We start from the raw sequence: 15,118 nt of genomic DNA on the forward strand, positions 1-15,118 counted from the left end.
AGAACTAAAGACAACAGATTTTATTTCCCCAACAAAATTCTAAAGGAATTGAGTACAACTGGAAGATTCAGTTCTTGCAGCTTTGTAAAACAGAAATAATCATTATTGGTTTTATCACAACATAGATTACTACTATTGCTATTCCCAGTAGTTAGGGAAAAGCTACAATTTTCTGCTGCAGGCTGCTCAAGCACAGGATTTTTATTGCAGAACAACAATTTATCAAAGGACTGGAGGTTGAGGGAGGATTGTTTCACATAAACGTATCTATGAAATTCAGCTACTGTCAAGCTCTCCTCTGCATATGTTGCAACCTTTGCTAAGTAATGGCAGTAAACAATGTTAGGAAAAAACACCGCTCGTGACAAAGATCAAGCTCTTGGCACTATCAATTCTGGTCCATCAAGCACTTTACAATGACCGGACACTCAGAAAAGGATTAGGTTCAAAGACAAAATCCACTTTCCTGATCCTAAAGAATAAACCACTCATATTTACAAGTCAATAGGCCAAGTTTAATTATTTCCTGGTGTGCATCATGGGATGTTTTATCGATTATAGCACCACGGAGCTCCTTCAAAAACTAAAGGTGTCACCCGGGTCTTCCCCAGCCATAACCACCACCAAGTTTTAAAAATGGCTGGGGAAGACCAGAAAATAATTAAACCAATCCAAACATGGATTTTAAACTTTCTTAATGATCTAGTCCATATTTTTCTCTATAATACAAATACTTCTCTATCATTTAAGAGGTTTGCTGACATCAATATACTTCACTAACCTACCAACTTTAATCAAAGCTTCACATCAATGTTCATTCCTAATTGTCTTGAAAAATTACACGATTAAATGTTTAGAATAAACAGAAACTCAGCCTTGAGGCCATTCACCAGGGAATTCTCTTTCTCCACTTGTAACATCCTCTAGTATTAAGAACAGGCAAGAAGAAACTACCAGTAGCAAATACGTAAGCAAAGATGCACGCATGTTTGTCTGTTGACAGAAGGTGGTAATGCACAACACTAAAGTTCAAATATTTGGTTTACTGTCACAGAATTACAGTCTCAACTAGTTCAGGGAAATATATTATGAAAATTTTAAAAAGCCAGAAGCAGAGCGCACGGGTATCCAAGGGAAAGAAAGAGAGAGAGAGGAGGCACAGAGAGGAGCAAGCAGCAGCGTAACAGTCCCAGAGTCATCTAAATCTGCTTTGAAGTGATGGTTAAAGTCTTTATGGGAATTTGAGGTAATCAGCAGTTACTCACTTGTTTTTTTTTAAAAAAAGAAGTAATTTCCAGCATTAAATTAATTAATAACGAGCGTTGCAACAGTAAAAGAACAGCATAATTAGGTTTCAGAGTCACATAGTCATGTCTAGTATTAAACCTGTCATTTTCTAGTTAATAAATATTTACATTACAAACATTAACAGTACTGTACTTACAAAGGTACAAAAACATTCCCGAGATTAATTGATTTCAGTATCGAAATGTAAGAGGATGTTTGGAAACGGAAAAGGTTAAGTTGAAGAAAGCTCTGGAAATGGAGAAGAGAAGATCCTGTTTGGGAAGACAAGAGCAAGTCTTCGTGCGAAGCATTCTTCCATGGGAGAAGAAACATTTTTGTGACAACAAATTACTTTGAGAAGTCTTTAGTCTGCCATTAAATAGCCACCCAAACCTAAAACATGCTGCTTCTCACAGAAGAGAGCTCTGAGAAGTTGCACATCTCATTCTGGAAGAGGGCAATCTTTTCCTCTGGGATTAATCCATCCGTTGCTGTGGTGCCAAGAACACGCAGTGTTGCATGCGGGAGTTGTCATTCCTTAGTCTTACTGGTTACCAAACTCAGCACCTCAACAGACCACCACAACCCCATGAGACTGTGACCACGGAAGTCACTTCAAGGGGCCAGGTTTGCTCCCGGGGACATCCAATCCAACAAGCCCACCTCAACTGGCCATGAGCACCTCAGCTTCCAAACCACAGCAGCAGCTTCTCCAACCATGACACGTCCCTGAACACTGTGTCTTCTTGATGCCACGTGTGGCGAGACACACAAGAAAAGCAGGAAAGCCTCGCTAAGGTATAGCACATTACATGCACTTTAGTGCTTTCAAGCAGGGAGGGGGAAAATGATCCCATCAAGAGTTTCAACTAACACAATACTGAAAACTGTGAGAAAATAGGAAACTAATGTAAATTAAGCTCTACTTAGAATACAGTAAAAACTGTCAAAGGACATACTACCAAAGACACATTAAAGTTTCAAGCGATTCGACAATTAAAATTTTGCTTGATCTGTATATTTAATCACACATATTTTAATAGGGTCCTAAATTTAACATCATTACACTATAGCTTCTCACTGTTGGAAGCCCAGAAAAGTCAGTACTATAAACCACACTACACTTCTTTTATTTGTAATTTTATTGTACGCTTCTGTCACTTAATATTCATCTATTACATCTGCATCATTAATTCTCAGACACACTCACTGGCTTGCAACGCTGTCATGGGGAAAAAATGTCTTCCACATACCAAAGGGAGCTCTGCTTCTCCTTGATTTATGGATGCCTCATTTGCAAGAAACCTTGTTTTCCTCCTGATTCACTGCTATCCATAATTAAAAATACTTAAGCAATTGCATCACGTGAGAAAGGAATGCAAGTTAAAGTGGCACGATATCCTATACCAACCACTAATGGGTGTTCAAGCCACGGGCTCTGACTACAGCAAAGCCCAGTATTGCAAATAATGCAGTTGCCAGTATCAGCTGTGCCACTTGGTTCATCCGTGCCTTCTCCACAGCACCATTTGCTAATACAGAGAAACCCCTCTGTGACTGCAGAGGCAAACTCCAAAATCTTAAATGGGCAAGCACCTGAGTGTGTGCTTGACTTTCCTGACACAGGATGGCTCAAAACTGCTCACTGGAGAGAGCTTTTGCTAACTGAGAACACTCCAGTTTTCAAACCTGTGCCCACTCCCCAAAATACTGGAAGGCATTAAAACATCTCTGAGCCACTGGAGCTGTAATAACAAACCTTACTTTTACAAAGCAAACTACTTAGAAAAGCCTCCAACATAGCATATTTTGAACATAATAAATTAGTTCTTTAAACAGGATGTGCACAAAAACTTACAGCTTTCTAAACTCCAGTGCTCAAAAATGTTTAGTATTAAGCCATTAAGCAACCTGAGTATTTGGTGCTGAAATATATCCGGAATTTCAGGACTGACAGATTTAGGGAACAGAAATCACGTTTAACTGGAGAATTTCTTGATATCAACATGCTGAAGTTATCAATTACTGATGGTTTCTCATTGTGTAATACTCAAAATACAGTATATGCTGTAAAGTTAAAACCACGTCCTGTCCTGAAGTGCTTTCAGCCTACAAACAGACGGAGATCCAGACTGAATGCCTTATTATTTGTTGAATACTAACTGGGAGGCACCTTCAAATTGACAATACTCTACTACATCCTGAAGGAATATTTTCAGATATTACACATAACAAAGTCTCCAATGACAAGACATCAGGCACTTTAAAATTCGTTCTGTGATTTCCAGGAACTACAAAATCATGAAATTATCCTGCCTGCGTAAGTTGGTATCAGTGACACCCATCGTTATCTGTGATTGTCGATAAAGCTATCTGCAGTAATACGCAGTGCTGTATGACTTGGAGGACTGGGCTAGGACACCGATAGACCGGTTTATCAGTATAACAAAGGGCTAGCTATATTTTTGCAGATATTTTATTCTTATGAATATACTCGTCTCTCAAACCGCCTGTCAGGCTGCTTCTGGAAACAGAAAGATGAAGACAAATTGTACTTTTTGCCACTGCAAAGAGAAAACCCCGTGACCTCGAGCAGCCAGGACTGCTGAATGTCTCCAATGCAAAAACATTTTGCATTGCAAGTGCACAACTTGGCTCGCAAGAGACAAGTTGCATAAGAAATAGACATGTTTGTTTGTTTAACAGATGAAAATGTTTGGGTTTGGTTTTTTTTCTTCCACAAGTCAGAGCTTATCCTTCACTTGAAAAGCATTTCACTTCTCCTCTCTTCAAAGGGCACCTCTTGTGCAAAACAACTGTTCCCATGAACAGCTGGGACTTCTACTGCAGTGCTGGTCAGATCCAAGATCAAATCATCAAACTGATGTCCTATACAAGTACATTATGAATGGTGTGGAACAGCCATTGGTATTCTTAAACCCTAACCCAAATACTCTAAAAAAAGTAACTTTACATTTAAGTTTCTTGCCATTGGTTGGGAAGTAACAAAGAGGGGAAAATCTGCATAGTCGCACGATGGGCAATGGCACAGTTGCGCTGAGTGCGGAGAAAGGTGGCAAAATCTGCCCTTCTTATATTGCACTCATGGCATAGGAGTGTAATGGACACTGAAATCTTCACAGGAGTAACTTGTTTTTCTGGGCATCTGCACGAAGGTCTTAATTTCTCCAGATTTTTGTCAGCTCAACCAGCACCTGACAAACTGGGGAGTCTCTGGGCTGCCCTTCTGGTGTGCACAGAGACAGTCGGCACCACCAGGGGCTCTTGCAGCAGTTTGCAGCATTTCCCACTGCACTGCAAACTGCCCTGCAGCCCCAAACACACCCCATTTGCACAACAGAACAAGGAGATGGGGAAAAAAGTCACATGAGCGCAGGCCAAAAGTTTCGGCAAACGCAAGTGGCGAGGTTTTTGTGATACTATAGGCTGTGTAAGTCCTGAGCACTTCAAAGTAACTGAATTATGACAATATTAGAACACTTAACTCCATCAGAAAATGATTTGAAGGAAACCTGAAACCACAAGACACAGGGCTGAATGCAAAATACCAACTTCAATTAGTGCTCAGTCATCAAAAACCACTTTTGCATTAGCTCTCGATAACAACAACATTTAGCAGGTTTATCTCTTGAGCTTGCTGAAAGTTTTAATTGGGAATGATTTTGGAGGCTGCATCACTTGCTACACGATTTGCAGGCTGCAAGCTCATGATGTCTATACTAATTACATTATGCTCTGAACATGACGATGCTGTGAGGCAGCCTGCATCTTACCTACCACTTTCTGTGAAGCTGTGCAGCTATTCCAGGCCATGCGACTAGACAGTCTTAATAAAATTTAAATTTTAGATATAAACAAACTGCACATTACCCTTCATTTCCAATTTCACATCTACTGGACTTTTTTAGTTTAGCCAATAAAAAACTATTTCCGTGGTGCAATCGGCATCCCCTGCATCCCCATAAAGCCTCTCTAGAGGACAGCTACTGTAAGAAATTACAAACAGAACAAAAGGAAATTACTGAGACAGGAACTGTAGACAAGATTATTTGGTCATGTAGTTGTGACAGGTCTGAATACATTCTCTCTTCACTAAGTATTATTTTGGCTTTCTTAAAAGATCGTTCCACGTGAAAAAAGATGTGCCACGTGCTCTTTGTTTGCAGCACCTTCCCAGCCCTCACTCAACAGCAGGTCCAGTACGAGGAACTGCGCTTTCGGAGACAGGGACACCCAGCCTCTCCCCAGTGCATTGCCTCTTCTCATCCACATTCCCTTTTTCCTGAGGGTATCTTCATCGCAGCACTAGCACTGCCAGCAGAATTTCAAGATGAACAACCGTATCTGAATTAATTAGCTTTACAAAATACATTTATTGGTAGCATTCCCAAGCTGTACTACAGTGTTAGTTTACTCACTGGCTGTCAGGCGACGCTACAAGTTACAGGCACCACTTACAGAAATACCCAGGGAAAACAGCACCTCCTCTAGAGCCACAGCTGCACTGAGTAACCACTGCTTCTTACCCAGTGGCCAGTATAAATGCTGTCTGGTTCTGGTAAGCATAGGGACATAAGCTTAAAGCTGTCTTCTTGAAAGCAGAAAAGTCGCCTACAACAGTTAGTTGCAAAGCACTTTGAAGCGTGAAGCAAACACACATCGGCACAGCATTGTCCCAAGATCTCTGCAAATTAACAGCCACATGAACAGTAAGTGATTTAAATCAAGAATGTTTGAACCAGCATCACAATTCAGAACCTTACTGGCAACTGCAAGTTGCTCAAAAATTATGCTTACTGTATCCCCGCAGTGGACGGGTGTGCATCTGTATCTAGACCTTGGAGGAAAAGTGATATTCCACGCTGCAGCCATTACCACTCAAATGGCAGAGATGGGGATGGAGATGAGAAAGAAGAGGAAGAGCAGAGGCTGAGGAGCAGTGGGACAGAGCTTGGATACAGCAGGTACACTCTAAGCAGAAAGCGGTATTTAAGAAAGTTAAATCTGGAAAGGAAGGATCAGTGGGAGAAAACTGCCAGCATACCTTTTACTGGCAGGAGCTGGGTATGCTGAAGCTCCAGGCTGCTCATTTACTTCTTCAGTGAAAAGCATAAATTCATGAGAGTTTGCAGAAAACAGCAAGTTTTGGAAGTAAAACTGATCTGGTTTTACATTATATATTTGAGGTATAAGTATATTTGAAAACATACATCAAAATCTAAGGCTTTCTAAACTACAAGAAATTTAGGTTGTGTAAATGACAAGTCCTTAATCCTGCATTCATTTACCAACGCTGACAGTCCTGTAAAAGCACAGAACTGTCTGGGCTTCTGGTACTACTCACAGAATAGACTGAAACAATTAACAGTCACAGTAAGTTTCAAAATACATTAAAATATTGTTATTCATTAATATAAACTTAATACAAAACAAGTTCAAATAATATCAACCTAAGCCGCTGTTCATAATGCAAAACTGGAGTTCCTCTTTCATTATGACAATGCTCTTGATCCAAGCATTTGCATCTTCTCCTTTTACCCGAGAAGAGAAAGAGAAATGGCTTAGTGAGTCATGGAGGCATCTCCAGCTCTTGTGAAAAGATACCACAATACAGCCACGAGTCTATCTGGGATCAAGAGTCTTTACCTAAGAGATGTACTACCTGAACAGGGCAGCAATACCAATTTTCTCCACTTGTGAGATTTTGGAAAGGCTGTTCCCAAATTTCTTGGAAGGGCTCAGAAAAGAGAAATGTTTGTTTTGAATAAGACTACATCTTGAATGTTTCAAGACTTTGTATTTTTCCCTTCGAGGTTCAATTCTCACAGCTGTAGGAGGCTGTCATCCACATAATTGGCTTCAAAAGTTCCTCCAGGCCCTTGATATATTTCCTATGGCTAATCTTGCTGTGAGTAATCTCCTTCAAATAGCCTGTTCACATGAATTATCTTGATTAACAAGCAAGGTTAACACAAAACCTCTTTAACTTGCTGACATGATTTTACTTCCACAAAATCCGTCAGTCTTGTTCTTTTGTTCCAGCCACTGCTTTCATGTTAGAAGCAAATTCTTTTCCTACTATGCCAAATCTGTTGACAAATCCGTTCTCCAGGCAATAGGGTAATCAAGGTTATGTCATCTCTGTACCTGATACTACTGATTGATCTGCTTCTTCACTTAAAAATCTTACAGGGCTTTTTTTTTTTTATCATGATCATCAGTGTCAGAATATTGAATAGATTTATTGTACCTGGATGCAAGTTTTACTCCTCCAATCTTTAAGCCAATCTCTGAATTACAGCTTGCATACAAATTCATCCGAGTTGAATAAAAAGCCCTCCTCAAGCACAGGAAGCCACAGCTTACACCATTACTCACTCAAATACTTATCGACAGTCAATAAAGCAGTGACTGTCCATCCTCTTGCACTTCCATGGGGCTATGCCTCTTTCAGGTTTGAATCTATACAATATTTTATTACAGAAAGACCTGCAGAAGAAAAGGATTCCCTGAAGCTCTGCTGACTCAAACTCAAATGGCAGGTAGGGGATGAAACAAGAAGGATGAAGCATGCAGAAGGAAGAGAGCTTAGCCAATATCTTAACCAGGTTAAGTTTACAGTTGTCTACTGAAGTCCCCTCCTCTGTCAAGGCAACCATGGGGCAGGTGATAGAAGAAAAGACAAGTATTGTGAAGAGGTACCAGGAAACAGTCAGGAAATCATCATCACCTTCCAGTCTTGTTTATGCAGACTGAAAGTAACTAACGATCAGTTGTAACAGCAGTTTCTCATATAATTATTAAACATCAGTTGCCATGCAGCTATTTTACAACACAACCCTGATTTTTGATGATTGCCAAATAAAACAGATGAAAAACAACAGGTCCGTAAGGGGACTTAAAACCCCTATTGCCCAGGAAACCAGCTTCCTCTGGCTGAAAAACACTGGGATCCTGCTTCTCACATCGTATAAAAAACTGTTCCAGTATTCCCAGCATATGAATCCTAAAATGAACAGAAGTTCTTTAAATGTGAAGTATTGTTAAATGCTCCAGAGGACAAATAAAATTGAAGTTACGATGCTGGGAAGTGGGGGGCATTATGAAGTATACACAACAATTGTGCTTCCAAAAAAAGTCTATTTGCTATCCACTATCTGTTTTACGAAATGCCTCTGTCTGCCCACTTCTTCCAGAAAGACAGTTACTCAAACCTGACTCCTGACCTTTTCAAAGCACTAGGAGGTCTCCAGATTGAAACCTAAATTCTCATCTTTGGTAGTTATCACCTTCCTCACATTAAAGATCCTATTTCGGTCCTCATCCATTTTCCCCCAGGCCATCTCAAAGCCATCATCAGGCTGCTGCATCACTTTTGTGCAGATGACACCTGTCTCTAACCTTGCTCACCTCTGCTCATCTGTTGACACATTTATACCATATTCCTCAAATCAAACAGCTCAGCTTCACCCGATGCCAATGTCTAAGCAGCACCAAGCCTACCAAAAACCTAACGGACTGGAAGGATGTATCCTTTCCCTTCAGCAATCTCAGAATACTCCAAGCGTGATTTTCTTTTAATTCTCTACATTTGCCCACCACTTTCCTACTATGGAATTAAAAAAAGCACAGATAAATCAGTGTCCCGAAGAAGATACTCTTCCATAAAGTTTGTTTTACTGATATCACACGGTTTTATTTTACTAATATGTTTATTTTACTATTATCATATGCTCATCAGGCACAGAGGCATCAAGTTCTCAATCAGACAAAGATGAATCATTTGAATGGACAAACGTCCTCCACATCCTCTTTTAAACCCATGCGATTCTTTTCCCATTATAGTAAATAATTTTGCCAAAGGTGGTCAGGCAGCATTTTCTAAAAATCAAAGCAGAGCAACACAAAACTGCAGCAAGAGATTTTGTCAAAAAAAGGGCAAACCAAACAAAAAATCCACACCCAACAATCAATTCAGGTAATTATCTTTACGACATTAGCACCTTCAAACAGAAAGTTTTCAAGAATGAAAACCTCTAAATTCCGAGGATGATTTACACCTAATGGTATTTCCACTGTGGGTCATTTCCACTGTTACAGCTTAAGCATGAGTAAAAAATCCAGAAACAAACAAACCAAATGTTTTCAGCTCCTCTCAAAAAGAACAGCTCTACTACCTGAGGCAGTGAGAATGAAGGCAATATTGGGTTTCCTTACAGATGTGTGCTTAAGCCTCCTTTCAGAATGACTCACATAATCAGGAACTTGGCTGGGGACAAGGGATAATACATAACGTTAAGTATTACTTTAAATGTAATTAAAATGGTGCTGTTTAGTGATGAAAGAACACCACTAAATAATCCAAGGCGCTGTTTCATATGAAAATAGTCTGTAAATGATTGGTAACTATGCAGCTCCCTCAATGAAAGATGTGTTAGGTGAGGTATTCAGACCAGGGAAAGTAACTTAAGTTTATCACTCACAGGGCACAAAAACAACCACAAAAGTAAGTAACATCTTAAAAAAAAAAACAACGAACCCAACAGAAAAAAAACCCCTCAGAACAAGAAAACTTAATGATTGAGTGACATATTCCTCACGTTTAGTGAAACAATTATTTTTTTAATCTAGGTTTTATGCAAATACCAACTTGCCATGTCCTCACTTGTGGCACTGTTGAACTTCAGTCACCCAAGGACCATTAAGAGTTTAACATCCAGCTACAGCTAACCAAGAACTGGGCTGAAAAAGAAAATCAGTCCTAAGTGTTTTCATTAGTACTCACCATGAAATTCAAATACATGGAAGTGTATCTGAGCTGGAGCTGACATTTGTTAAGCCTACCAACTCATGTTCAGTAAAGTCCCACCGATTAATCCGAGTTTCAGACACCTCGGTATAGGTGCATTTGTGAAGAAAGGAGAGATATTTACATGGAGTTGGTACCCACTCTTTATTAACCTCGCCGTGCTGTGTTGTGGCTAGAGGGGAAGCAAGTTCTACTCCAGCCCAGCGGTGACAGCGCACGGCAGGACTGGGAGAGGAGACCACAGAGGCAGCAGTCGCTGCAGGAGCGAGCCAGTGTCCCACTGCCCAGAACCACCACGCGGGGCAAAACCTGGATTTCATTTGGTAACAGGCAACAGCGCTTTTGATAACCTCAACACAAACTATTCAAACTGGGTGCCAAGGCAACTGTAAATCTTTATGTAGTTTTTTTAAACCACTCCTGCCTAGCCTAGAAGTGCAGCTTGAATACAAATAAGCAACATGCAGCTTCAAGATACAGCGAAGTATGATTTCTGAGTGATGTACAAGGTCAGGCAGAGTATTACAGCGCAGCAAGGTCCAGCTCAAGTCAAACAGCACGCTTCAGTGAAGGCGCGTCACAATGTTCGCTGCGCTTCAGCTCTGAGATGCAGTCAGGCTCCTGACATATGCTCTCTGCAACCGATGCTGCCGGCCTCTGTTTTCTTGCTTTGCATAAAAATCATCTATGCAGTTAAATACAGCCTCCAACCAAATCGTAGGAGCTATGTGATCTAGAGCCATATTTTTTGAGATGGGGACTCGATACAAAAAGTTACACAACATGAGTTGTTCAGAGCATCCCCGAGTTAACAAGCTAACTACAAATTCTCTTATAAACTTAAAAAGCCAAGTGAGATTTACAAACCATGAAGCGAGGTGTTTCACACAGAAATTTCAACATGCAGAAAAAGTGAAAGGGAATTTAAATCAAATTAGCAGAACATTTCTCCCACTATCAAACTTTAGAAAAGAAAAATAATGAAAAAAAAATTTTTAATTTGTGAAAAATTTTCAGTAACATCAACATAAAAGAAAGCATTTATTACAAAAGAAAAAAAATCTTGCCTTACCTTAAATAATAACAACTTTACATACCTGCAAGGTGGTAAAAACATGGAATCCTTCATGAGCACAGATCCAGAAAGCAATATGTACCAGCATCTTGCAATAGTTTCTGAGCTGGAAGAAAATAAAACATTGCTATCTACTTTCTTCTTACAGCAACTCAAAAAACATATAATCCAAAATGTTACTATAGTAAAATAATCACTTACCACTCCACCAATTTGATATGTGGACTGGAAACCTAAGAACTTTCATTGAACACTACCAAGAATTAACTGTTATTAAAACATTTACATCCTGAATCTCTCTCAAACTTTACAATTTGACATTCAAGTCAGCTTAAAAATCTATTTTATTACAACGACATTTTTAATGTTCAGTAAAAACATTTCATTCCAGTGAAAGCATACATAAGGCTAAAAATACAGGAAAAATTTTATTGTGCTAAAGTTGATTAGCAATCCAACATGGGCAGTAACACTACCCAGACCTATCAGGTGTTACAGATAAAAGACAAGACCCATACACCCGACTCCTGCTTTGCACTCCTCCATCTGCACATTTGCATCGCACACATATGTGGCGTTGTCTCCCGTTGTGCCACTCGACCCCAGAGGGACGGATAAGGGATCTGCCAACGTTTCAGCCTACAGCCCGTAGGTCTGCACAGGAGTTACCATGTTTTACGGTAGATTTTGCTCCTTCCTAAAGTGCTGCGGCCTAACAACATCTTCCTGTTCCAGCACTCGTGCACATCAACCTGGTACTGGGCCAGGTCTGTGTCACACATCCCCACCATGTGAACTAGCTGGTGGCATCTCCTTTCGGCTCAGGTCTACCAGAAGACGCGCCTTTTACAGAAAGCTAGGATTAGCTGTGAGAGGATAAATACATCAAAAAGCAATGCTAAAACACCAAGAAAAAAAGCCTGTTTGCCTCCCAGCAGAAATCTAACATAACTCTGAGCTAAAACACTAATTCTAGCAATTTAAAGTAAAAGAAGAGACAGCATTTGTCTTCCACCCCTACTCAGGATTCTCCTGCAAAGCCGTTTGGCTTCTGGCTGCGCAGTCGGTGCCAGCTCCAGGGAACTGAGGCGTCACCACCGCTCCCCCGGACACCGAGGTGACACTGCCTGCATTTTAATTGATTTTACGAGTGCAGACACACACCTCTGTTGTCCGTGGGAGCCGTGCTGATAATTCATGGGCACCTCTCAAATGTCAATACTGTACTACTGCCATAACCATCTCCTGTCAAAGCTTTCAACCAGCCCGGTCCAGCTTAAATGTTGTAAAGCCTTATATCCACAATTACTGAACAAAGCAAGCAATATATTCAGCATGCAAAACAGCGGTTTTGTGCACACTTCTACTGAAAAACCCCAACAAGCAACATGTACTTACCAAAAGAGAACTTGGTTGCCCTTGTACCTCTCATAGCGGGCACTTGATGACATTATTCTGAGGGAGGAGGAGGAGGAGGAGGAGAAGTTTAATTTCAATTTTAATCCCTAAAGACCATAAGCCATTAATCACCACTTTTCAGTGGCATCGCTTTAAGGCTCGAAGACCTCAAATTCAACTATTTTTTGTTCTAAACAAAGGGTGTGCTTAACCATAAAATTCAAATTATTACAGTGTTATTCATTATCCAAATAGATAATATACAGCATGTTCTCTAAGTGTTTAAATCACTCCCACACATTGGAATTACCCATAGCAACAGAACTGAAGGAACAAAAATACTTCCAACGCACTTCTTGTGCTTTGTTGGCCTTCCGTTTCATGTATTCTGAGATCATCCCAATGTCTGAAGCATTAAAAAGCTTTTGTAATCCAGAGTTAACACTGGGCACCGTCTACACATTTGTAGACAAATGGGAGTAAGCTCTGTCTTCGTTCTTAGCAAAGCTAATTGGTTTAGATTGCATGCTGTGGTACTGCAGTGACTCTGCTCAGCAATGGACTTGGCTGATGCTTCGCCACCTCCAAGTGTGGGCAGACCAAAGCTTTGCTCATCTTCACAAAAATAGAGTCACAGATACCGGCTGTGCTATGCAGCACTAACTGGTTCCATTGTACTTTACCTTAGCTGATGTTCCCTGAAATGCGAGAGTATGTCCAGCCCATGAAGGAAAGAATAGATAGCGTTTAAGTCCTGAGAAGAAAGAGAGAAATAAAAGACATGAGCAACTTCATTCACGACGTCTAACCATGTCAGCATTACCTTTTCAGATTCTGCAACGTTATGCGGACTTAGGAGACAATTCTAGAGACCGAATGATTAGACAGAGCAGGACACATGCAGACTTGAGGAACCCTGTCACACTTAAGCTGTGGAAATGAAAAGAGTGAAGTCCAACCGATGCATAAACACTTAGCTGAAATAGATTTACTAAAAATACATCTGAACATATTGTTTACGTGAATGGATACAGCAGCAACACGTGGAATAAGAGTCCTATTCATTCAAGGTCAGACACTGCTGAAACCTTCTAACACCTCTTTAAAGAGGGAATTTTAGAAAATCAGTTTGCTAATAGCAAAGAACCCTAACGAAAACCTAAACCACATAGTCTAGCCACTATATATCTGCTACGGAGAATTACAGTACCTTTTCATAGTAAAAGTGTTTAGAAAGAAACAGCTATTTCATGTCCACCTCAGATCCAGCTGGTAGCCCTACTACAAACTCTCCTCCATCCTGCTGCCTCGCCAACTCGGCCCAGTCCTTGACTGGAAGGTAATGTTAGAATTTACTCCTAAATACTCTTTGGCAAAGATGAAGACAAGTTTTAGATTGTCTCCCACCTCCTGGCTACAGCATCACATCAGCACCATCCATTAGCAACCACAGAAGCAAAACAACAATATTAAAACATACAGATTATTTCACTTCAAAAATTGGACTTTCCATAGAAGCTGTAAATAGGAGATACAGCTGTTTAAACTTCTCACAACACAGAATCCTCTTCAGTCACAAAAATATCTGTGCTGATGGTGCAGACCACATGCTAGGGAACAGCTCACTAGGGCTATTCATCATCTAATTTACTATCCTGAACAGGTGGGCTGTTAGCATTAAATACATGCACAACAAAATCATTATATACCACATAGCAGTCTCTCCAGCTTGGCCTTGGAAACTATGTTCTGAATTTTCAAGTGCTGCATTTACACAGTGTTTACAAAAGATGAGTCAATATGAATGCTTGCCTCAGAATTTACAATGGATTTACTTCAGAAAAGTTCCTCGGCTTAATGGTCAACATTCACAAGTATAACGGATATAGACTGTTATACCAAATGAAAGGTCATATGTGATTGCAGGCCATGTAAACCAAATAAAACTCCAATTTATTTTTTTTTTAAATGTCATTACCAAAACCCATGAAAATTAAATAGAAGACCTGAATGCCTAACACATATAAAGCACCTATTTCACACAGTCCAATCTTGTTTTAACCCTCCAGCCGTGAACTGCCACAAACTTGATTTTGTTCGTGAAACACCCAAGAGCATTAGCTACCAATCAGACTCCAAACACACTGCTTGCTTGTGGTGACCAAGCGTGAAGTCCCAGGCCTGCAAGAGATGGCTGCCAGGCAGTCAAGGGTCACTCGAGGTACCAGACCGCCTCAGTCAGGGAGCTCTCCCCTTTTCCAAGTAGGGAACTGCCGCAGCTTCACCACCAGAAAACATTAGGCACAGGAACCCGTCAGCATAGTGCTCAAATCACACACAGTGTCTTAGTAGTTAAAGAATTGATGGGATAACTGAAATAAACCCCCTGTGCTCCACATTCTTCCTCCTCAACCTGGAGGAGTGCTCAGAGGGGCAGGTAAATGAAGGATGGTTGGACTTGATGATCTTGAAGTCCTTTCCAACATAAGCGATTCTATGACTACAGCCAGCAGCGGATGCCCTCAGCT

At 40.5% G+C, this 15,118-nt stretch overlaps 1 protein-coding gene across 1 annotated transcript in view; it reads right to left on the reverse strand.

Annotated features, from left to right (window-relative positions):
* RAPGEF6 (Rap guanine nucleotide exchange factor (GEF) 6) overlaps positions 1-15,118 on the reverse strand; it is a 98,555-nt gene that overhangs the window by 59,136 nt on the left and 24,301 nt on the right. The window contains exons 2-4 of the mRNA XM_010191491.1: positions 13,274-13,344; positions 12,591-12,647; positions 11,215-11,298 (exon numbers count right to left, since the gene is read on the reverse strand). Coding sequence (XP_010189793.1) covers positions 11,215-11,298; positions 12,591-12,647; positions 13,274-13,344 — 212 coding nt within the window. The remainder of the gene's footprint in view (positions 1-11,214; positions 11,299-12,590; positions 12,648-13,273; positions 13,345-15,118) is intronic.

The sequence above is a fragment of the Mesitornis unicolor genome, unplaced genomic scaffold (assembly GCF_000695765.1).
Source record: "Mesitornis unicolor isolate BGI_N332 unplaced genomic scaffold, ASM69576v1 scaffold26419, whole genome shotgun sequence".
NCBI classification, from domain to species: Eukaryota; Metazoa; Chordata; class Aves; order Mesitornithiformes; family Mesitornithidae; genus Mesitornis; species Mesitornis unicolor.